The sequence below is a fragment of the Macrobrachium nipponense genome, chromosome 23, assembly GCF_015104395.2.
Source record: "Macrobrachium nipponense isolate FS-2020 chromosome 23, ASM1510439v2, whole genome shotgun sequence".
NCBI lineage: Eukaryota > Metazoa > Arthropoda > Malacostraca > Decapoda > Palaemonidae > Macrobrachium > Macrobrachium nipponense.
The window spans coordinates 51886796-51908052 of record NC_061090.1 but is presented as its reverse complement, the minus strand read 5'-3'; the positions used below and the strand labels follow the sequence as shown (position 1 = coordinate 51908052).

The 21257-nt window shown below is 44.8% G+C and overlaps 1 protein-coding gene across 2 annotated transcripts in view; it reads right to left on the bottom strand.

Moving 5' to 3' along the window:
* Positions 1-21257, bottom strand: part of LOC135200447 (gephyrin-like) — a 191488-nt gene that overhangs the window by 29980 nt on the left and 140251 nt on the right. For both annotated transcript variants that reach the window (XM_064229092.1, XM_064229102.1), the window contains exon 4: positions 11067-11227. In XM_064229092.1, the coding sequence (XP_064085162.1) occupies positions 11067-11227 (161 nt within the window). The remainder of the gene's footprint in view (positions 1-11066; positions 11228-21257) is intronic.

Genomic DNA, 21257 nt, shown 5'->3' with positions numbered 1-21257 from the left:
TAAAAATAAGGGACACATCACGATACATAGCCTTTTTAGGCAGCTAAGGCTCAAACAGGGTTGAGCCTGACGGTAGGATCAAAGGAAAATGTTAGTGAGGCAGGTAGAAAGGAGATCTGGATCTTCGACTACAACTACTAGACAGTGTCAGGGGAAACTGTGTTTCCCGCCGCCACTGCCGGAAATTTAAGAGATTCCAAGGATTTCAGGTAGTGACGTTTGAAAACTGTCGGCGATTTCCAGCCAGTGTACTTTTTTAAATCATCAAAATTCATGTGCTGGAAGTAATTAATTGAGGTGGCTACTGCCCTGATGTCATGGGCTTTAGGGAATGAATCAGGATTGGCTTGTTTAATAAAATATAGGATTTGTTGCCTGATCCCTTTTAAGGAAATAGTGCCACCTTTTTCCCTTATAAAAAGGGGACCTGAGGACCTAGAGGATATCCTGGACAGATAGGCTCGTAAGGTCATCACCGGACATAGAGAAGGGTCTTGAGGAAGAGGGAGGATCTTCCAAGGGGCCCATCTCATCCAGGGATCCTCGTTCTTAGCCAAAAAACTGCGATCTGGAGATCATAGAACTTTTCCTGAAGGGAGAAATTCGACATGGCCAGAGTCTCTGGAAAGAGCCGACAGTTCAGATATCCTGGCTCCTGAGGCCAGACTTGGTAAGAATAATGTTTTCCTTAATATCATCATATAATTGCATGAATCGTTGTCAGTATCTGAAGCCCGTTTGAGAACGTCATTCAAGAACCATGAAATTGAACTAGGCCTTTCTGAAGGTCTGAGCCTAGCACAAGCTTCAGGGATAGACGAAAAGTAAGAGTCTGTTAAGTCTATCTTAAAGCCAAACTGGAAGATTTTCTTTAAAGCTGACTTATTGGTTGTAATAGTACTAGCTGCTAGACCTTTTTCAAACAGGGATCTGTAAAAGGATATAGCTAAATTAACTGTCATGGTTCGAGAATCCGTTTCCTTCAGGAAATTTGCCAGTTTTTTAGCTGCTGCGTCATATTGGCGCAATGTTGATTCCCTTTTATCCGATTCTAAGAAAAGGATATTTTGGGGATCGATATTTGCATCCCTCTTAGCCGCGAACTTCATGAAGTCCATAAAGTTAGGGTTTTGAGTGTTCCTGAGGAAGCGAACACAGTCCTCATTTGTACTGATTGAGACAGTTTGGGGTCCGGAATCCTTTGAGGCCGAAGACCCAATTCCAGAAGGAGAGGGTACCAATTGCTCTTGGGCCAATCCGGGGCTACTAGAGCCACTTGTCCCTTGAACGACTTGAGTTTGTTCAGGACTTTCAATAGAAGATTCACTGGAGGAAAGATGTATACCTTCCTCCATTGATTCCAATCTATGGACATGGCGTCTGTGGCATAGGCCAGAGGGTCCAGGTTGGGGGCCACATAGCAAGGGAACTTGTGGTTGGATTGTGATGCGAAAAGATCCACCTGGAGGCCTGGGACCTTTTGGCATACCCACTGGAATGAGCGCCTGTCAAGGGACCACTCCGATTCTAGAGGAACTGACCGAGACAGAGCGTCTGCTATCACGTTCCTTACTCCCGCCAGATGAGTGGAGGATAGATGCCATTTGTACTTGGCTGCCAGAGAGAAAATGGCTATCATGACATGGTTCACATGTCTTGATTTGGATCCTCCCCTGTTGATGCAGTGTACTACCACTGCGCTGTCCAATACTAGTTTGATATGGGAATTCTTGGCTGGTAGAAGCCTCTTCAGTGTGAGGAATACTGCCATAGCTTCCAGTACGTTTATGTGAAGCCGGCGGAATTGAGGCGACCAAGTCCCTTGAACTTTCTTGAATTGGGAATATCCCCCCCCAACTGTTCAGAAAGGAGTCCGTGTGGATAACCAACGCCGGAGGAGGGAATTGGAGAGGGACTGATTTGGACAGGTTTTTGGCCTCCGCCCAGGGGGGGAGATGTTTGCGAAGAATCGGCGGGATGCCTGACAACTTGTCTCGAGATTTGATGTTTGCTCTTGAGCGCCAAACTCGATTTATATCTGTCAACCTTGCTTTCAGCAGAACATCTGTGACTGACGCAAACTGGAGAGAAACTAGGATCCTTTCCTGGTTTCTCCTTGATGTCTGTTTGCATTTGAGGAATTGCCTTATTGACTTGGCTATTTATTTCCTTTTGACCAACGGAATTGACAGAGTGTGGGAGTTCAGGTCCCACTGAATGCCGAGCCACTGAAAATGAGATTCCGGCGTTAGCCTGGACTTGACCTTATTTATTTGGAACCCCAGATGTTCCAGAAACTGTATTACTTTGCTCGTGGCCTTGAGGCATTCTTCGACGGTTGTTGCCCAAATGAGCCAATCGTCCAGATATGCTACTACCATTATCCCTTGGGATCTTAGTTGTTGGACTACTGATGCCGCTATTTTCGTGAATACCCTGGGGGCTACGTTCAACCCGAAGGGCATCACTTTGAAAGAGAATGCCTGGTTTCCTAGCCTGAAGCCTAGATATGGGCAGAAGTGTCTCGCAACTGGGATATGATAGTATGCGTCTGTAAGATCGATAGAGGTGGTGACGGCCCCACAGGGAAGTAAGGTCCGCACCTGCGAGATAATCAGCATTTTGAACTTGTTGCAACGAATGAATAAGTTTAGACGGGACAAGTCTAAGATTATTCTTCGTTTTGTTGAGCCTTTCTTTGGCACGCTGAACAAGCGTCCTTGAAACTTTAAATGTTTGACTCTTGATACTACTCCTTTCTGAAGGAGTTCTTGTGCATACTCTGTCAATTCCTTTGTTGGTTCTTGAAGGACTGTTTTGGATGGAGGGGGACCTTTGATCCAACTCCATCCCAGCCCTTTGGACACAATGCTCTGTGCCCAACTGCTGAATCCCCATCTGTGACGATAGACGAACAGCCTCCCTCCTACCTGAGGGTCCTCACTGACTTTGGGCAGGGCGTGATCCGCGTCCTCCACGGAAGTGCTTTCCCCTGCTAGGTGTCCTTCTGCCACCCCTCTGGCGAAAGGCACCTCTAGCTCTACTTCCTCTCCCAAACCTGTTGAAGGCTTGGAATGCCTGACCCTCAAAGACAGGATTGAAGGCCGGAGATACAACATAAGAGGTCGAGGGCTGGTTTTGGGACGCCAGCAGCAGTATTGGCTGGGGTTGGTTCTTTGACGCCGATGGCTGAACCACTTGGGACATAGGAACCGCCTGAACAACTTCTTGTTGCTGAGCAGCCTGGAAAGGTGGGAACTTCCTGGGCTTCTTCAGCTTCTTCACAGTTGAAGGGGTAACTTCTGACTTCCTCTTGACAGAAAGTCCCCAGCGGACCTTAAGGCTCTGATTCAGCCTGGTTGCTTCATGCTGAACCTCGTTCACCACAGATCCGGGAAGAGGTCAGCGCCCCAGATGGAAGACGCGAGACAGCTTGTTAGGCTCGTGTCTGATTGTGGCTTCCTGCAGGACGTGCTTCCTGCAGTTGCGCCTAGCTATTACAAAGTCGTAAAGATCACACTGTACGGTGTGTGTTTGCGCCTTTGCTAATAGCTTGAACAGAGGTTCCGACCCGTAAGTGATCGCAGCAACCTCTGTCATAACTAAGGCATTCAAAGTCCTCCCTAACCTGGTTCTAGCGTCAAACTCCGATTGAATCAGGTTATCCGACAACCTCGGGAGTCTCTCCCCAAATTGTGCGATAGCACAATCTGGTTTGAGCTTCCCGATCGTGAAGGTAGCCGGCAGATCCGCCCAGAGGTCTTCGGATCCTGGAAAGAGGAGAGATGTTGGTTCAGACTCTCTCAGTTGAGGCATAGGCTCGTCTTTCATGGCAGCCTGTAAGGTTACCTCTGCCAGCTTTGTGGTAAAGGGGAGTGGTGTCTCCTCCTCTGATACAAAGATGGTGAATAGGCTTTTGAAAGCCTGAAGCTTGGTATTGACGCAATCCCACTCTTCTAGGCTTCTAACCCATTCCCTCTGAGCTTGATCCCGACTGTAAATTACTGTTTCCTTCGGGATCCTATCCTCCCTCCTCATTGCCGTCTCCGTCAAGCGAGCATAGCCCATGAAAGGTGGTTGGAGATTGGCGGGGTGGAACTCGAAGTCCTCTATTCTCCGAGTTCCACAATCGGGGATGGAAATCATACCATCCTTGAAGGGGGCAAAAGCTGCGACCCTCCAAGGATTGCTCATGGTGAAGGGAGGGAGAGTCGTAATCTGGCATTGGTGGTATTCCAGAAACCTGCCTGAGGAAGAACTGCTGGGGGATTCTCCCTGAGCCCCACCAACAGATTCTCCTGGTTTGCCAGCCTCTCCAAAATGCTCCGGATTGACTGGCCAGACTCCTCAAACGAGGTGGAGATGCGTGAAAACATCTGTTCAAACCTGTCGTTAACCATGTTACCGACTAGGTTCCCCACCTGTTGCATAACATTCGCTGTGAATGCTTCGGTGTCGAAGGGACTAGGGTCCCTGATTGACAAAGGAGTCTTAGGATGTGGAAGCACGGGCCTTCTCTTTAGAGGACTTACCTCTAGACCCTTTTGAATGAGAAGTCGAAGAAGACTTCGATTTCTCTGCTCCGGGTTGGTGAGCCGGAGTCTTATGAGATGGTGAGGACGAGGTCTTCTTAGAAGACGTCCTCTCTAGGGTCTTCTGCTCTCGCTTCCCTTTCACTTTAGGGATAGCTGAAGCTGATGACGCCTTCGCCGGAATGTCCGACTCAGAAAAGCCTTGGAAGGAAGATGAAGAAGGAATAGGGGACGAAGAACCAGACAGGCCCAAGGGAAGCCCTTGAGCCCCTAGGAAACCTACCTCAACTAACAGATTGCTCTCACCTACCGCCATAGGCTCTACATTCAAATCAAGTGTTGCCACGTCCTCGGCGATCTCCGGGGTCCCTTGGTCCACCAATGCCTGCGCCACCTGCTGCTGGATAGCAGCAATGCACGGAGCTGCCGCTGCTGGGTCGACATACCCGGTCGACTTGCCGCCTGGGAAGAGGCGGACAGCCATACTCTTGTCCAAGATGTATGGCTGCCCCTTGGAGACGTTCTTCCCAAAGCCTCCGACCCAGGCCCTCAAGGTAGCCGACGCGGCGTCCTTCACGGCGGTAGCCTGGAATAAAGGGTCATTGTAGTCCTTACAACGAAGCCCCGAAGATATATGATTAAACACTTAAGACTAAGTAATATTTATATCTCTTAACATATTGCTTTATAACAGTATAAGTATACCAAGAACAGTTATAAGTATATTACTCCGGTATATATTTATTCCGGCGGTAAACTGATCCACCAGATCATAACAGATGCAGCAGGCTTCGTGGTGCCATACCACTAAGTCGTTATGGCGGATGGCACAGGGAGCATGGGTCCGGCAGACCTCGTGACCACAGGGATCTTGCAGGATGGCGTTACACCCCGGTTCTTGGCAGTTGGTAGCCTGTAAGTGGACAGATACATGAGTATCGGCAGTTACTAACAGGGCTAACCTGCTAAGAGATATAATATTCCGCTGCATGCCGGAGTGAGAATTTTTCTGGGCATAATCCTCTCCTGTACTCCGTGAGAGATAGTCCGTAAGACGTGGTAAACTGGTCCGATAAACACCGGTACACTGGAGTGAAGATTTCCTTCGAACCAGTTACCTGCTCATCTACTGAGGGTACACCAAGGTGAGGGTACAAGCACAGCGGAGAAATACGAGAAGATTAACTCAGATAAATCTATAACAAAAGCAAGCGAAGCGTAGCTACGCCGTACAAAATTTTTCGCAAGCAGACGGAGAACCCGGATGGTGAGCGGGCGCTCCGCCAGACTAGCGGAAAAGTGATAACAAAACAATGGAACATAAATAGCATTATAAATGTAGATAAAATAGATGCATGTGAGAGCTACTCTCCGCTACCCCCGAGGAGCTGGCGGAGCCAATGAGTCCGCCGCAATAATGGGTGGGGGAGGGTAGACTGAGGGAGGAGAGAGCTACAACGAGACCCGAAGAGGACCCAGTACGAGCGGGCGGGGTGGCCAACCCAACCCGAACGCACGAGGGACCCCCCACCCCCCCGGATCCCAGGGAGAGAACGGTATACGAGCCAGACTCAAGACCCCCCCGTAACTCCCATATCCTCCCTGGGAAGGGAGGAGTGCCCGGTTGGTTGCCATGGCGACCGTGAGCGAGCGAGGACTGCCTCCCCCCCCGCGAATGGGGAGGGAGGGAGACAGATGGGGGACTGAGCTGGTGGCTCGTGGTGATCAACTGGCCCACCGCGAACGTGGTTGGACCACGTGGACGAATGGGACAGACAAAGATATAGCCTAGGCTAACACTAACCGTCTCAAACATGCAACACAAACAGAATACATCGTAAATATCGTATTATAACAGAAAGGAAGGAAATCGAGAGTAAAGAAAAGGGGGGGGGCGTCCAGGAGAAGTTAGGCTAGCCTACCTGGAAGGTAGGTAGACCAACTACTCAGGAGCTGGCCTCTGCCGATACATAAAACGGAGGGCGACGGCCAGGGTGGCAGGACTAAAGAATAAGTGGGTAAGAACCCACCTGCCTAACAGACCTAGACAAAGGAACATGCATGCATGAACACTGAGCTAAGACATAGAGGCATAGGATTTCCGAATACTACGATGTGATAAAATAAATGATAAAACGGCAGCACATCTTGCACCACACTTAACATAGTCATAATAAGAATCATAGATACTGCACATTAATAGACACAACGGTATGGAAGACCGAAGGAGCTAGCAAAGAAACACGAGGTGAGCCGGCATGGCGAGCCCGAGACAGACAAGGAGGTGCTGTTAATAAACCTAAAAAACGGTTGAAAACGGATCCTGACTGGCTAAAATTACATGTAACCTTTCGGCAGTACTTAACTTAGCTGCGGCGATAGCTTGGAACTCCATGATGACAGGTAAATCCAGAAATGGAAAGCACAAACACAGAGCTCAAAAATTTATGTGCGTGCGAGATATCGCTAACGAAAAGGATGGCCACGAGAGGCGCTGTTGTCGGCGTGGGTGGGTGAGTAGTAGTAGTTGCTGGCGCGGGCTGTGTATCAGCTCTCTCGGGGAGGGGGATTTTGATGGAGGAGAATTCTAAATGACAAGAGGTCCGTGGTAGTGGTCTCACTCACCCCAGTACCATACCGACACCCTCTTTTTATTTAGGGTGAGCGAGTTAGGATACTCTAACATCCCCCTCTTTTATTATTCTCTGGTAATGTTAGTATCATTTACCTAGAAATATGAACTGAAGGGATATATTTCACGAAGCGACACGGACTGAGCCCAGAAAAAAACATTAAGCAAAAAACCAGATTCATAATTCTAACAAAACTATAGGTAAAATCCAACAAAAAACCAACATTGCCATTTACCTCAAGCATAGCTAAAATTTCACCGTTTTTCACTGGAAGCATTATTGTTTTATATACATAAAAGTAAGCAAGTCATTTTCAATTTTAGACATACAAAAATTCGTAAGCTACACTAGACTCCTGTAAGTGGTAGCCAAAAACACTGGTAGGGTTGGGAAGATTACCATGATAAAATATAGGAGGTAAAAGAAGATTACTCAGTTGAAATGAGAAGACAAGAATTGCAGGTCATACAAATATTGGCAAGAAAAATGAACATGCATACAGAGATTTGGTATAAAGAAGCAGGCACTAAAACCCCTTTCAAGGAATCATGTAGCATCCAGGTGAAATTTTGGTTATGAGTCACATCTCACTCATGCATCCTAACTCCGCTAAGTGGGCATATGTAATGCTCAAAGCTACTAAAAAGCATGGAGACTTTGACCAAGGCAGAGAGATCTATACTCTTCAGTCAGAACACTTTGGGAGTACCAAGCAATAGCTATTTACCATATAAATAATAAGGAAATGGTCTCAATGGAGGTAGGCAAGTATTTTCACCATCTTCTCGACACCAGCCACAACCAGAAAGCTAACCCTCTCAAGACACTAATAGAAAAAAAAAAAAAAAAAAAAAAAAAAAAAAGAAAAAAAAAAAAAAAAAAAAAAAAAAAAAGAGGATCTACTTAGCCTGATACAAACCTGCTGTGGACTGATGGGCAATACCTGTCATCTTCCACACAGCTCTAATAGAAAAGCCTCTCTCTGTGAAGCTCAAGCAACACCACATACAACTAGTACCTTAACAGAAGGGGCCAAAAGGGTTTGGAATTGGAAACCCTAATATTGGAAGCTTTCTATTAAGTCTTATGGTGACCAGATCAATTATCTGCATTCCTCAACCTTGGAAAGCCTTTCCAGCATGTATGGGTGTAAGAAACAGTTATATCCCACATTTTGCCTCTGGTGATTGAGCTGGTCTGCCAGATATTAGGAGTTAGATAAAAAAAAAAACTTGCAAGCATGCTTACTGAGGAACCGAGTAACCCACACAAAGAAACTAGAGTCTGAGAGAAAAAAATAATGAGACGTTTGCAATATTCCTATGCATAAAACTTAACAGGGAAACTTCTACTCTTGGCTATCAACATTTCCTTCCTGACATTTGCTCAAGGATTAATGAAAATCAAATTTAAAGAAAGTAGCTTGGCACTTTCAATTATAACATCAGAGGAGTTGATGAACAAAGTGAATCCTCTGCTAAATAATATTTCAAGGAATAAAAGAATACTGTATTGCCTTCTAAATAGTACTTCTAAGTTTCAGTCCTTAGCCAGTTATCAATATACTACCAATGTGCACTTACCCTAGACATTTCCCAAAGTAAATAAATTTTACCTATACAATTCAATTACAAATACATAGTAAATTTAATTTCAAATCTAATCTATATTAATTGCCTCATAATCAGTTAACCCTCTTACGCCGAATGGACGTATTAAACGTCGAGTCAAAATGTCTCCCGTATGCCAAATGGACGTATCATACGTCGAATCAAAAAAGTTTTTTTAAAAATTCGCGGAAAAATACTTATAGGCCTACCAGCCGAAAACTTTTGAATCACGCGCCTTGGGGGATGCTGGGAGTTCACGGATCAAGGCGTTGTTTTGTTTACAATCGCTACGCAGGCGTGCAAGCGCGAATTTCTTTCTTATCGCACTAAAAAGTATCAGTGACACATCTCGGAAATTATTTCGTCACTTTGACATAAATTTTGCACCATTTTAAATTATCCTTTACATGAAGTATTATATATGAAAATGTGCACAATTTCATGTAAAATACAACAAAAAATACTCATGATTGTAGCTTTTATCAGTTTTGAAATATTTTCATATAAATAACGATAAGTGCAAAAATTTCAACCTTCGGTCAACTTTGACTCTACCGAAATGATCGAGAAATGTAATTGTAAGCTAAAACTCTTATATTATAGTAATATTCAATCATTTACCTTCATTTTGCAACAAATTGGACGTCTCTAGCACAATATTTCGATTTATGGTGAATTTATGAAAAAACTTTTTCCTTACGTTCGCGCGGTAACTCTTCCGATAATTTTTTTCGTGCGATTGTCCTAATGTTTGCACCATTTTAAATTTGCCGTTACATAAAGTTTTATAAATGGAAATGTGCGCAATTTCATGCACAATACAACTAAAAACAACCCATGGTTGTAGCTTTTATCAGTTTTGAAATATTTTCATATAAATAATGTTAAGTGCAAAAATTTCAACTTTCGGTCAACTTTGACTCTACCGAAATGGTCAAAAAACGCAATTGTAAGCTAAAACTCTTATATTCTAGTAATATTAAATCATTTACCTTCATTTTGCAATGACTTGGAAGTCCTCTAGCACATATTTCGATTTATGGTGAATTTATGATGTTTTCCTTACGTCCGCGCGGTAACTCCCGAAAAAATCGGAATTTTTTTTGTGCGATTATCAAAATGTTTGCACCATTTAAAATTAACTGTTACATAAAGTTTTATATATGAAAATGTGCGCAATTTTATGTAGAATACAACTAAAAATGATTGAAGGTTGTAGCTTTTCTCTTTTTTCGAAATATTTGCATATAAATCACAAATAGAAAAAAAACCACGTTCGGTCAAATTTGACTCTACCGAAATAGTTGAAAAACGCAATTTTAAGCTAAAACTCTTACGGCCTAGTAATATCCAGTCATTTATCTTCATTTTGAAACAAATTTGAAGTCTCTAGAACAATATTGTGATTTATGGTGAATTTTTGAAAAATATATTTACTTCCCTCCGCGCGCGGATTCGCAGCCGCAAGTCTCCGAAATGCGTACATCGCATTATCCTAATATTTGCTCCTTATCATATTAGCCATTTTATAGAGTTTCATATATCAAAATGTGCGCAAATTCGTGAAGAATACAATAAAAAATAATTGAAGGTTGTAGCTTTTCCCATCTTCGAAATATGTGCATATAAAAAAATATATATATAAACATTTCGACATTCGGTCAAATTTAACTCGTCCGAAATGGTCGAAATCTGCAATTCTAATCTAAAACTATTACATTATCGTAATATTCAATCATTTGTCTTCATTTGGAAACAAATTGGAAGTCTCTAGAACAATATTTAGATTTACGGTGAATTTTTGAAAAAAATATTTTTTTACGTCCACGCGTTACGAATTCATACATCATTTTGTGATAATATTTTTCCGGTGTTGCTTTTATTGTTTTACAATGTATTATATATCAAAATTATTGCAATTTAGTGTAAAATACAACGGAAAAAAAGTAACTCGTTAGCTTTGACCGTTTTTTGCACAGCATGATTTGAATACAATTATGTATGAATTTTTTTTTTCGCTACCATATATCGCATTATTTACATATGATAATGATACTATTTTTCATTTCTGATAGTTGCATACTAAACTTCAGGCAATGACAAAAAAAGGAGCCAAAAATGAACTCTTTCTTTAAAACTAAGCGCGCTGTGATTTTTTGAAAAAATTATTTTTTCCACTTCTGCGCTCACTCCAAACCGGGCACGGCATACGGGAGAGGTTTTGATTTTTAGGGCTTCGGCGTAAGAGGGTTAATCTTTTAGTTAAATACATATTATATTAAATAGTTTACCTCAGGCATTCCTCTGAAGCTTTCTTGCTCCCCGGCAAGGTCACAATGAGTGTCTTATCGCGGATACCACAAACAGATCGTGAGAGCATAGCTAGTTGGGTCACTCTGAGGGATTCTGTAATCATCCGAGTTGTAAGTCCAGGGGCTTCCTTTACGATGACCTTTAACCAAAAACAATAACTTTTACTAATTTAATTGTATCATTCTGATAAAAATATTTACAAATTACATAACATCATTCTGATGAACATTTACAAAAATTGACATTTTCTCTTGCTAGTCATTACATTGAAGCAAATTACAGCAGACTTGCTTGAAAGACCACAGTGAATTAAGTTCCTAACATGCTATCAACCTAATTTTTATCAAGGTTTAAAAAGTCTTGGATGGTCAAATGGATGGTCAAATAAAAATACACCCCTGATAAAGGACATTTTTTACAACAATGATAAAATGACAATTTGTCGAAAATTGCATTTTTCCTAACTATACAAACCTGAGGTCCTTTTACAAAAGGAAGGTAACTAGCGGCAGCTGGAACGGTCGTAAGCTTCGAACAAGGGAGTTCGGTAGTTAACTGCTTGTCCGACAGTGCGCGCGCAGCGCGACTGGGAGGTGAAGAATCACTTTTGCTTTAGGCCCAGGAAAAAAACGCAGAGTGAGGGGTGGCATGAAGTGGGACTATATGTAAAAGGACCTCAGGTTTGTATAGTTAGGAAAAATGATATTGTTATTATACAATAAAGTTTTGTACATACTTACCTGGCAGATATATACTTAGCTATAGACTCCGTCGTCCCCGACAGAAATTCGAATTTCGCGGCACACGCTACAGGTAGGTCAGGTGATCTACCGCCCCGCCGCTGGGTGGCAGGAATAGGAACCATTCCCGTTTTCCAATCAGATTTTCTCTTCCACCTGTCTCCTGAGGGGAGGCTGGGTGGGCCATTTAATCGTATATATATCTGCCAGGTAAGTATGTACAAAACTTTATTGTACAATAACAATATCATTTTTGTACATTCAACTTCCCTGTCAGATAGTATATACTTAGCTGATTGGCACCTTTGGCGGAGGGTAAGAGACAGCTAATTACTGAATAGACAGGTAAACAACATACGTTGTAGGTAATATATAAAAAACCTTGGTTCCTACCTGTTTAGGCGGAAGACTTCATAGCTACTGCTTAGGAGTCTGCTTTGCCTCAAGAGCCTCAGCGAGGATGTGACCTACGGCTAAGAGTTCTTGTGGGTCTGTCGATGGGGTCTTATCCACTTACTCGACAGAGCCTGATGGCCTTTGTCAATGGGGTCTTATCCACTTACATGACAATACACCTATGCCTAGTGGCATAATTAAGGAGCATAACACCGATCCCGATCACCTGATTCTAACACGAGGGTTAGTGCTTAAATTGAAAAGAGTTATCCCCAAACTCCTTTCAAACAACCCAAAGAAAAACATGACGTTAAATAAAATTTAACTCACTAGTTAAGGATCAGTATCGGCTCCCTATCCCAGCAACGTATCCGCAGACACGTATAAACCAAGAGAGAAGGATCTCTCGTAGGTTATCTTGACATCCTTCGGGTAATGGGAAGTCAACACAGAGTTGCATCTCCCGTATGTGACAGCTAATATGTCCTTTATGACATATTGCTATGGAAAGAACAAGAATTTGCAAAAGCTCGCACTTCATGCGCTTTTAATTCTCAGCTGTTTGAAGGAATCATCAAGGCACTTATCAAGTGCTTTGGAGATCACACTTGTCTCAAAGAAGGCCAGGGCGTTCTTTGATATAGATCTCTTCTGGATGAAGCCTGGAGCCTGGCTGGCGCATTACTCTCGGCTGGCGCCTGGCTGGAGCCTGGCTCCTGGCTGGCGCTTCTGGCGCCTCCCCTCTTGCTGGAGCTTCGAGCCTGGCTGGAGTTTCGAGGCTGGCTGGCGATGTCCATATCGGACACTCTCGCCTGTCCGGTCTGTCCGCTTCTGGCGCATTTGTGCCTGGTTGGAGGCCCACGCCTTGTCCACATCGGACAATAAACGAGCTCGTCTGAGCTGTCTGCCTCTGGCACTTTTCGCCTGTTTGGCACTTGGCGCCTGGCTGGTGCTTCGTTGTCCGAGGATACTGAACAAAACAGACAATAGTTTGTCCGGAGACTGGAGAAGGGTGGAAGGTTCTTTCTACCTGGAGCCTCTGGCCTAGGACAAGGGGAGGAGCTTGGAGCCAGTTACGTCCCGTAGACGATAGGATATCTTAATAGGATGATAGAGACGAGTCTTCCTCCGAGGAGGATCCTTCATGAATACTTCCGTTGCTGACGAGCTCTATTCCTCCATGTTAAGGAAGTTTCTCATTGCAGAATCTTCCCTCTCCTTGCCCGAAGGAGGGGAAGGAGGTCTGGAAGTCGAAGATGACTCCGAGCTGAAAGTGGGCGAACCCGGGGCTTTCTTGGCTCCTGTCGTATCCCTCTGAGTACCTTCTGGGAAGCGTTTCGTGCCCTCATCGCACCCCAAAGACTCTGTAGGAGGCCCTTGAGCCATTTCTTCTATTAAAGATAAAGTTTAAGCGCCCTGACCGGGCAAAGAGACCCTTCTATCTCTTCCCCTCTCAAATGGGAAAGTCCCTTGACTTCAGAGCTCTGAGCCAGGGTTAGAAGGGTTTTAGTTCTTTGCCAGAAATAATGTGCTGGTAAGAACCATTAGCCGAGTCTCCATTGAATCCGATGCGAGACTCCATACATGAAATTCACTTGTCTTCTTGGTAGTTGCTAGAGCCAAGAGAAAAAATGAATTTTCTCATAAGATTTCTAAAAGAAGCTTGATGAGGAGGTTCCGACTTGTTGGAACAAGGAATCTGCGGGCCACGAAAAGATTCCAACTCGAAGACATGATGTCCTACTCTTGGTTGTCTCGAGGTATCGTATAAGATCCCGAGGATCTTAGTCCTCTGGTATCTTCAAGTTCCTTTGTAAAGACAGAGTATAACCTGCTACTGTATTCTTTGATAGCAGATATATCCAGAAGTGATTCTTCTCTCAGAAAGGGAAGAAAACAGCCCTGTAGATCACAGAGGTATTGGAAGAGGACAGTTTCTTCATTCAACCCAGCAAGATCTGCAGCACTTCATTGTCTTGACCATGACACTTGCCATTTACCTTGAAAAATCCTCTCATTCATGGCAACTCCTCGCAGACAGACTCAGAGTGGAGAGGTTTTGAGGTCCCTTTCTAAGTGAGGCCGATAGAGTAGACCGACTCTCTTGGGGAGGCCTTTGGAAAGTGCTGTAGGAAGGACGTGACCTCTGTGAATCCAGCCTCTCGAAGGCCAAAATGGGGCGAAAAGAATCATCCTCTCTTCCTTTGACGCCAGTAATTATCTTAATACATCTGTTAAGAATTTATATATAGGGGAAAAAGACTAATGTTCATTCCCCTTTTAAACTAAAGGATGGCGTATATTGCTACCGCTCTTGGATCGAGAATAAGGAAGCAGTCTAGAGGAAGACTCTTCGTCTTCAACATTGCGAAGAGATCTATGAAGAAGACGTCTCGCAGGTTTCCACAACTCTCTTTCCAACTAAGATTAGACAGACGTCAATAGTTATTATCATCAATCGAGAAGGTTCTCACGGACGTGCAACATTGTGCAGCGAATCTCTTAAGGATCGTTACGTTCCGTGTCTGTGTTCCAAACAGGTTCTCTCTTGTTAACGCGAACAGGGGCAAAAAAAGATTCTCGATGCTCCTTGAGATATGAGAGAGCTGTGGAATTGGACTAATTGATTTAAAAAATCATTTCGTCCCTCCTTGGGATCGAACCCCCCTCCAGTTAGACGGGGAACGAAATCAGGAACGAACCGTGACATTACCGAGCCTGCTGTCAGAGAGGCTACTGAACCCTTCGGTTAACAACTCGCTATATCGAGAAATTATCAAGTCCACTAAATTGCTTGCAATTGTTTAGACTGTGCCAGAACATCTGTACCTCTGTCATGGTACCCGGCACCCTCTCATATGTTATTTCCGTTTCTTGGTAGGAAAAACTTTATAGGCGTAATATAGTCCATTCAGGGAAACAAACTTCTGCCACGAAGAAAATGGTTCCCATCAGACTCATCCATCTTCTCACTGAGCATGTTCTCTAATAAGGCTATGCTTTCGTAAGCATGAGAGCATTATATAATATAGTGCTCTGCCGCGTTAGAATCCTATAATTCTGTTACATTGCGGTAAACATCACTGAAAGGTTGCAAGAGATCTTTCTATTGAAAGCTTCTTAGCAAAACGCAGACAATGTTATTCATGTTTGCCTACAAATCCCCTCAATTCGAGGCTAAGTCCGTGATTGTACGGGAGAGATACGGTTAGCCAGTCAATCCCGTAGGAGAGAGATGTAACCAACCTCTCATGACCGAGAACTAGATGGTACTGTGTTGGCCTACAGTGACAGCAGTCTTCGTTCGCTGTCTCGCCGTATTCTTCCTGAGTTGCCAGTTACTCCATTCAGTGAAGGAATGATAAAATTATTATCGAGCCTAAGGAAGTTCTCAATAATGCATATTTAAGCGAAACAACCTTCGTTAAATACAGAAGCTGAGTCGGTGTTGTTGTAACAAACCCTTTAAGCGTAGTCCTTACCTAGGAAACTCCTGGAAGGATACAGGGAATTCAGTTTCCAACCATAGAGGTAACTACGGTATGCGCATATGACTTGACCATACAGTAGTCCTATACACCAAATTCTCTACTACATTCTTTCCTCGCCGAGGCAGAGAGAGAATGGAAAATTTACTATCTTCATTCTTTTTGTCAATAGAACGAATTAGTATTAGCCGAAGGAGATCCCAAGTGAGAACCGAGGATCGAAGAGAATCTCTCAAGCTTCCTATTCTCTTGGACATAAGGCCGTATTCTATGCGTCTATTACCTGAAAGAGCCTCTAATCAATGAATGAGAGCTCTTCCGAATCTTGTCCAATTTCCAAACGATTGCAACGCTCTCTTCATGGAAATGGTTGGCTGCATTTTTTAAGAAGGAGGATGATTTTAATGTCCTCTTACTTGTAAACAATGAACGAGGAGAAGGAGGGGCGGCAGGACTCAGAGACTCGCCGAATTCTTGCAATAAAAGGGCTGCTAAGGTCTTGTAATCTGAGAGACCTGCACCCTTATTGGCTTCCGAGTCAGATATATCTTCCATCTCTTGTCCAGTAATGTTGGGAGAAGAGTGAGCCACCGGAGGAGAGCACCTCTTTTCGCAAGGTGAAGGGCTTTTAGCAGTACCAGCTCTATCCTGACAAGGGCTATGGCCGCCTGTGCGACATCTTGAGTCCCTGTCAGGTGAAGGCTGATCCTGCAAAACGCTCCTATCCACATCAAAGCCATCCTGACAAGGACAACGTCGCCTGTGCGACAACTAGCGTCCCTGTCAGGAGAAGGTTGTGCTTGCGAAAAACTTCCCACAATCTCAGCACCATCCTGACAAGGGCGACAGCCGCCTGTGCGACATCTTGCGTCCCTGTCAGGAGAAAGCTGATCCTGTGAAAAGTCACAAAGAGGAGACTCCTGGTTAACTTCTATCTCTATATCCGATGAAGCTGGAGATCCTGGCGCCTGGAGCCTGGTAGGAGCCTCGCGCCTGGATGGATCATCAATCCTGGTTGGCACCTCGTGCCTGGCAGGCGCCTCGAGCCTGGCAGGCGCCCCGAGCCTGGCAGGCGCCTGGAGCCTGGTAGGCGCCTCTCGCCTGGATGGATCCTCGATCCTGGTTGGCGCCTCGCGCCTGGATGGAGCTGTCCGTATCGGTCCATATTCATCCGCGCTCTCCGAATCTGGAGCATTCTGTACGTCCACTGGACGGGATCTCTTGATTGGAAGGAAACAGTCCTTTCTCAGTACTCATATCAATGACGAGATTTGTTCTTGCATCTTCATATGAATCTTCGTCGCTGAATCTTCCTCCTCCTTATCCGACCGAGGGGAAGGAGGTTTAGATACACTGTTTTAGGACGCCTTTCCAATGGCTATCCTTGGCAGTCTGGGACGCTACAGAACCTGCCGAGGGGACGCCTGACCGGTGGGGATTCTCCGTAACCTCCGTATGGCTTTCGACATTCCTTCTCCTCTGGGCTTGGGAGCTTGGAAGAGGTCTAGGCCTGGGAGCGAGACAGAGCCGATCAGACGCACCCTCCACTGCACTGGGAACACTATATTCACTTCTTACCTTTAAGAGCTCGCATTTTAAGCTCCATCCATTTATCTTCAAATTTGCAAAGATGAATTTGTAGTTTCTGTGAAGTAAGAAGGTGATGAGGATGCAACAACTACTATTACTGTTAATACTCTAACTGCTCGTTAGCACGAGAGCTATTAAAGCTTCTAAAGGAAGAGTTTCTAGTTGTATGCTTTTCTGACTTCCTAAAGTAGGAAGTTAAGAGTTTTATATTTCCTCAATCAAGTTTTAACACTTATTACACTATTACACGTATTAGTGAATAAATATCAATATTTCCCTTTGCAAAATATGAGTGTCTACCGAAAAATTCGGTAGTTTCACATAATATATTCTTCGAAATTTTGAAGCCAAATTCATTAAAAAGTTAATAAAAGCGTATGCCAAACCAAAAAACCCAGTAATTCCCTACAAAAGACAGCCCAGAAGATCGATGGCGATGAAAAACGAAAATAAAGTCAGGAGGTACCAACTACGTATGTTGACAGTACCGGCGACAGAGAAAATCTGATTAGAAAACGGGAATGGTTCCTATTCCTGCCACCCAGCGGCAGGGTGGTAGATCACCTGACCTACCTGTAGCGTGTGCCGTGAAATTTGAATTTCTGTCGGGGACGACGGAGTCTATAGCTAAGTATATATCTGACAGGGAAGTTGAATGTACAAAAATGCAATTTTCGACAAATTGTCATTTGTTCTGGTACGATATACAAACCATCGGTCCATTTACACTAGGAAGACTCACTTCTTGGTGGGAAGAATCTGAGTCTTTGAGAACAGACTGGTGTTCGCCCAACCTTGGATTGCCTCCCTGGTCGTAAGAGCGAGGGAGGTATCCTAGCCTCTGCCCAATTGATCGGGGTATGTGTTATTATCTGCAACACATTTTTTATTTTATATTGCATATGCATTTACGCAGTGGACGATTGTATTCATATAGATATTTTGATAGGATCGCAAGGAATTGTAGTGATAAGAAAAAAAAAAAAAAAAAAAGTCATCATGGCTACCACAGCTGCTGTCGGCTCGACTGCACCCAATAACCCCAATCCTGTTGTGACATTGGTGAGTGCGAGGTCTCCAATTGTTCCTTTTCAAGGTCGGGTCAATGACAGTTATGTTGCCCGAAGCTTTAGTACGGTGTTTTGACAAGAAGCTAACGCCCGACAGTACGGAACTAGATGTGTATAAACAGATCAAAAAGCACATGTCTAAGTGCACTGACCTCGATCCCTTGCTTACTCAAGTTTTTGCAAAAAATGAAAGTAAGCCACAACAAGTCATCCCTGCTGCTGATTGATTATTATTAACTATGTTTACTCGTTGTGGCTTACTTTCATTTTTAGCAAAAACTTGAGTAAGCAAGGGAACGAGGTCAGTGCACTTAGACATGTGCTTTTTGGATCTGTTTATACACATCTAGTTCCGTCTGTCGGGCGTTAGCTTCTTGTCAAAACACCGTACTAAGGCTTCTGGCAACATAACTGTCATGCACGTTAGATATGTCAGTTGTATGAAATCTTTCACGGCGATATTGCCCCTTGTAACCCAAGTGGAGTTACGTAAACTATCTTGATATTCATTTAGCCGGTTAGCAATTACTGCCGCCCGTTCTACAACATTAAGCTGAGTCATAGAGGCTTGATTAAGGATGTTCCTCAAAGCTAAGATCACATCTAAAGCTTCTTCACCACCATATATAGCACGTAACCTAATTTTGAAATCATCCCATGTAACCGCCTCTTGGAAAGAGACTCCTCTATGGTACGAACCTATATCTCCTTTAGCAAAGTCTATGAAACTTTTAGCTTCCTGTAATTGTACAGATGGGTCAGTGATGCATTTTGCGTTTAAATGAGCATCTACTGACGAGATCCAAAACTCGACATTCTGAGGCAAGAACCCATTGACCCGACCTTGAAAAGGAACAATTGCAGACCTCGCACTCACCAATGTCACAACAGGATTGGGGTTATTGGGTGCGGTCGAGCCGACGGCAGCTGTGGTAGCCATGATGACTTTATTTTTTTTTTTTTCTTATCACTACGATTCCTTGCGATCCTATCAAAATGACAATTTGTCCAAAATTGCATTTTTCCTAACTATACAAACCTGAGGTTCTTTTACAATAGGAAGGTTACTAGCGGCAGCTGGATAGGTCGTAAGCTTTCGAACAAGGGGTTCGGTAGTTATCTGCTTGTCCGACAGTGCGCGCGACTGGGAGGTGAAGAATCACTTTTGCTTTAGGCCCAAGCAAAAACTGCAGAGTGAGGGGTGGCATGAGGTGGGACTACGTGTAAAAGGACCTCAGGTTTGTAGTTAGGAAAAATGCAATTTTGGAGAAATTGTCATTTGTTCCGACACGGGATCCAAACCTTTCGGTCCTTTTACAATAGGAAGACTCACTTCTTGGTGGGAGGAATCTGAGTCTTTTGTGAACAGACGTGTTCGCCCAACCTTGGAATGCCTCCCTGGTCGTAAGAGCGAGGGAGGGATCCAAGCCTCTGTCCGATTGATCGGGGTGTGCACCGCAGGATCAATGGTCAGACCTCTGGACCAAGTACTAAGAGAGAGGCAAGCGTATCTCTTCGTACCAGCAAGCAAGAACAAGTTCCTGTTTGCAAGAGGCAACATAAAGTTATGGGTTTGTCTCTTGTTGGCATCCACTTCCCCCGCCCCCCCTTGTAGGAGGAAGTGGTGGATATTCCGCTCCTATCCCTAGTGAAAGGGATAGGATGGGGCTCTGTCATATAGCTCACCTGCATCTCGTCCTTATCCAGCATGGTGACAACCGTGTCCCTCTGCCCACAGGTAGAGGAGGAGAAAAAGATGGGAAGAGGAGCCACTCACACACTCATTCACTCATCCATTCTTACAGTCACACCAGGACTCGATGCTGTTCAGCCTGCGCGGGTGGCTGTTAGCTACACAACGTGTTGAGCAGCCACCACGGGTCCCAAGGAAAAAGTATCCAAGGACCTGTGGGCAATATCCCGAAGGTAGAAGGAGGTGAAGGTAGTCTGGTTGGCCCAGACCCCTGCCTTCAGGACCTGCGCCACGGAGAAGTTCTTGCGGAACGCAAGGGAAGGACCAATGCTCCTGACTTCGTGGGCTCTCGGACGGAACGTACGGATGTCGTCACTACCATCAGCCTCGTACGCTCTCCTGATCACCTCACGCAGCCAGAAAGAAAGTGTGTTCTTGGATACTTCTTTCTTGGTCACCCCGGTGCTAACGAAGAGGCGTCGACACTCAGGCCTGAGGTGTTGAGTTCTCTTCAGATAGCGCCGTAGCGCCCTCACAGGACAAAGCAGCATCTCATCCGCATCATTATCGGTGAAGTCCATTAGGGAGGGAATTGTGAAAGACTCGAACCTGTCGTCAGGGATCGACAGTTTCTGAGTCTTCGCAACGAAGTTCGGGACGAAATCAAGCGTCACAGATCCCCATCCCCTGGAATGTCTCACGTCAAAGGATAGACCATGAAGTTCCCCTACTCTCTTCACCGATGACAGGGCCAGCAAGAAGAGGGTCTCGAGGGTCAGATCCCTGTCTGATGACTCTCGGAGTGGCTCGAAGGGTCTTCGAGTCAAACTCCTAAGGACGAGAGTCACGTCCCACTCAGGGGGCCTGAGTTCCCTGGGTGGGCAAGACCTTTCAAAGCTCCTCATGAGCAAGGAGATCTCGAACGAGTTCGAAATGTCCGCTCCCCTCAGTTTCAGGACTAGTGCCAGGGCGGCTCTATATCCTTTCACTGTGGGGACTGAGAGGAGCTTCTCTCGGCGTAGGAATACAAGGAAATCCGCTACCTGGTGAAGAAGGCCCACTTCCCCTGGTACACAGCTGCAGAGGACTGTCGGACGTTTCCAGCCATCTCTGTTGCTGCGCTACGAGAAAAGCCTCTCGTTCTCTGAAGGATGGGTGGATAACATCCAGCCGTGAAGTTGTAGAGACTGGA